Raw genomic sequence first — 3,760 nt, 5'->3', positions numbered from 1 at the left:
TATATCTGTTGAATTATCAGCTGAATTCTAGACTCCCGCAAAGTGCAAGCATGATCTGAGAGTAAAGTTGCCATATTGGTAAAAACGGAAAACGCCGATGGATAAAAATGGGACAAGCGTCTTTAAGGAATAACATGACAAATATTTTGGAAACCCACTACACAGTCGGACCTCCCTATAACAACAATCCTCTATAATATGAAGCTCTCCCTATAACAACAATCCTCTATAATATGAAGCTGCTATCCGCTCTTCAAAATCGTGAAACTTTCAACCTAAACAGTTTTAAAGTACAACAATGGGCAGCATCAACAGATATTGATGGATTGATACGCAATCAAATTTCTGCTTATACACAATTTTAGATGTTCATCATTCAAGCCCTATGTTTCTCTTCCAAGGAGCACGAGCATGACAAGGATTACATCATAGGACAGATTATTGTATGATACACTTTTGCAGTATATTCTACATGAATCTCGGTTCAAAAAGCAAATGATGGCTCTGCCAATTACGAAAACTTTTAATAAGAAAATGCTAATGTAAACCAAAATCAACAGTGATGCCTCTAAACTGTTGAGCGAAGATTTGACGGTGCACTATACTGTAGACTAGTTATCTGCCTTCATTGGTCATCAATTGTGAAAATACCTGGCTTGTTGATATTTCTGAAGCCCCATCACCAGTATATGCCTCATTTTGGGTGTTGCGGAGACCCTCTGGCAGTGGCAGCCGTGGAGAGATGGAATTAGAAACCTCATGGGGTTCTGTAAGTGAATCAGATTCTTGAAGCTGGAATGCATATTCCAAGTTCCACAGCACGTCACCCATCGTTGGCCTATCGATACCATAATCAGCCAAACATTTCTCTGCAGTCTCTCCGAACTTCTTCAAACAGCTTAGCTTTATCTGACCTCTGATACGGGGATCAACAATCTGCTCTAGTTGTCCGTCCTTCTGCCACTGCATAGCCCATTCGGCCAAATTCACTTGCTCCCGTGAAAGCAGAGGATCAATGGCAGGTCTAGCACATAAGACTTCGAAAAGAACAACTCCAAATGAGTAAACATCTGACTTATCTGTAAGCTGCTGCCTCCGAAAATATTCCGGATCAAGGTAGCCGAAACTTCCTTTTACACCAGTGCTGACATGGGTCTCATTGAGACATGGGCCTGTCCTTGAGAGACCAAAATCAGCAACCTTAGCAACATAATTTTCATCAAGCAGGATGTTTGTTGACTTGATGTCGCGATGGATGATTCCTTGAGCAAAACCTGTATGAAGATAGTGGAGGCCTCTTGCTGCACCAATGCATATCTCAAGCCTTTGCTTCCAAGATAAGGGTGTTATTCCTGGACCATACAAATGCCTCTTAAGAGGTCCCTTCTCCATATACTCATAAACAAGTATCATCTCAGACTGTTCTTCGCAATAACCTACTAGTGAAACAAGATGGTGGTGGCGAATCTTGGAAAGAACAGTGATTTCAGTATGAAATTCAGGCAGACCCTGCCGGGAACCTGGAACACCTCTCTTTATAGCAACTTTTCTGTTGTCTCCAAGAACTGCTTTGTATACCATCCCAAAGCCACCAGAACCAACTATCAAACTCTTATCAAAATTATTAGTAGCCAATTGTATTTCGGCAAACGGAATCCTCTGACCTAGAAATCCATTTGGTCCAGCTGAAGTCCCATCAGACAATGTACCATGGGAAGTACTTCCATATTGACATAAAGGCGTCCAGCCAGCGCTTTCTGAACGCTTTGGTTTTAGCTTTTTCTTTCTGCAGACAAAGAATAGCAAGGCAGCAAGTATAACCACACTCAGCAGAATAAAACTTCCAAGAACAGAACTCACTATAACCCAAACATTTCTCTTCTTAGAACCTGATTTTGAAGCCACATAATTAACCATTTTCATAATCTCAACACCATTCAGAATGGCATTCCTCCTCATAGTACTACTTAGGTTAGAAGGATCAATGCTTACTTGCACAACGCCTGAACTGCCTGAGTACACCACAAAATCTATGTAATACGGTGTAGCAAGCTCACGGAATGTAACGGAAGACAAATCAAGGTCTTTGTACGCTGTGAACCCGTTGAGATATACATTAAAGTACAACTGGCCAGGTGCCATACTAACAATGTCACAGAAATGCAAGCGAACAAAGTGCGACGCATCACCAATATCCACAGGAAAGTTCCATGTGATATTGAATATGAAATCTGTAGTTACATTCTCCCTATTCATCTGTTGTGCTGTCATGTACACATTATCAGGAGCAATTTCCCTTGTGGCACCACCCTTTTGATACTTTGGAACATGAGAGGTTCTTGCTATTTTAGCAGCAGATTTCAAGACAAGAAAATCCTCATCAGGAACCCAACTTCTCCACATAGTATCATTAAAAGGAGTTAACTTTAACCCTCCAACATTAATCCTATGAACAGTTTCTAATGTCTGTAATGTCATATTCTGATTGAACTCCTGAATTCCCCTAGGACCAACTGATTTAGCCCCATCACCAATTATGAAATCATCAGGAGCTGAAAACACTTCAATTGCATTCACAAAAGCAAAATTGGATTCATAAGTTGGTGTGAACTCAATTTCAAGCTCAAAATTATCCACCATCAATATGAACTCTCTAAGCACAGTAGTATTAACACTAAAATTACTAAAAAGCAGAACCCCATTTGCAGAAAAACTGAAACTTGCTTTTCTTAGATCATAATTCTGAGCAGTGAAAGGAGAGAAATGAAGGCGCAAAAAATGGGTCCCAATCTTCTTGATATTCAGAACATATTTTGAAGCACCATTGAAAACTCTAGCAGTAGTATAAAGGAAAGACAAATTGGAAGATGGGTTTGGATTTTTTTGAAAAATTGACTTACCTTGAGAGGTATGAACTGAATTTTGGTCATTAGAGTCCCCAAGAAAGTGCCTGTTATCAACTATAGCATCAGTATTTGAACCACAGTTTATCAAGTAATTATCTTGAGGGGAGAAAGCAGTTGATAAATATATGAGGAACAAATAAAGGATGAAAAAGAGAATAACTTTACAACTTTTCATGGGAAATTCTATTTTTGTGGGTTTTTGAAATATTAGAAATGGAGGAGAAAAGGTGAGGGGGGGAAGTGAAGCATATTTATTGAAGAAGAATGGGTGAATTCTATTTCAACTAACAGAGCATGTGAATTTTCATTAAGTAGGAAAATTATAGTCTAGAGAGGAGGCATGAGAGCTGTTTAAAGAAAGGAAATTGGTCCATGAAGACATGTTTGAGCATTATTAATAATGTCCTCCAGTTGGAACTCATCCATATGTGTAGCAGTAATATTTTAACATTCAATCAAACACACACAAAAAAATATACAAAAAAAATAAAAAATTTACGTCTTCTGTTTTAGTTTTAAGAAGTAGAAAAAAGATGTTTGAAATTTGTGTTGCTAAATACTTAAGAGATAAAAATTAATGGGGTCATAACAATTGTATGATTCTAGTTAAGAGTAAAATAAAAAATTTAAAATTAAATTATTTTTAAATATAAGATGTCATTTGACTATGTATCTTATAAATTGAAACGGAAAAAATAGGTATTAAAGTAGCATTAACCTTTCAAAGTAAAACATCTTTTATTAATATTCATGGAAATTATTTTCATCATATCTAATGCATCCTAGAGGAGTAAATATTAGATAATTGTGAAAGAGTTCTTTTGATAAAGAAAAGTTATTTCGAATGCCTCAGA

General features: G+C 37.4%; 1 protein-coding gene across 1 annotated transcript; it reads right to left on the bottom strand.

The window, feature by feature from the left end:
* Nucleotides 1–301: 301 nt before the first annotated feature.
* LOC107812414 (putative receptor-like protein kinase At5g24010) lies at nt 302–3,311 on the bottom strand. The gene has a single exon (XM_016637509.2). It carries the CDS (start codon nt 3,079–3,081, stop codon nt 616–618), a length of 2,466 nt encoding a protein of 821 aa, XP_016492995.2. The 5' UTR covers nt 3,082–3,311; the 3' UTR covers nt 302–615.
* Between the last annotated feature and the right edge of the window lie 449 nt (nt 3,312–3,760).

This window comes from Nicotiana tabacum, chromosome 6, assembly GCF_000715075.1.
Source record: "Nicotiana tabacum cultivar K326 chromosome 6, ASM71507v2, whole genome shotgun sequence".
Taxonomy (NCBI): Eukaryota; Viridiplantae; Streptophyta; class Magnoliopsida; order Solanales; family Solanaceae; genus Nicotiana; species Nicotiana tabacum.
This window is presented reverse-complemented; position numbering and strand designations above follow the sequence as displayed.

Excerpts from the sequence above, each read along its gene's own strand:
- LOC107812414 (XM_016637509.2), bottom strand. The coding sequence starts at position 3,081 with ATGAAAAGTTGTAAAGTTATTCTCTTTTTCATCCTTTATTTGTTCCTC.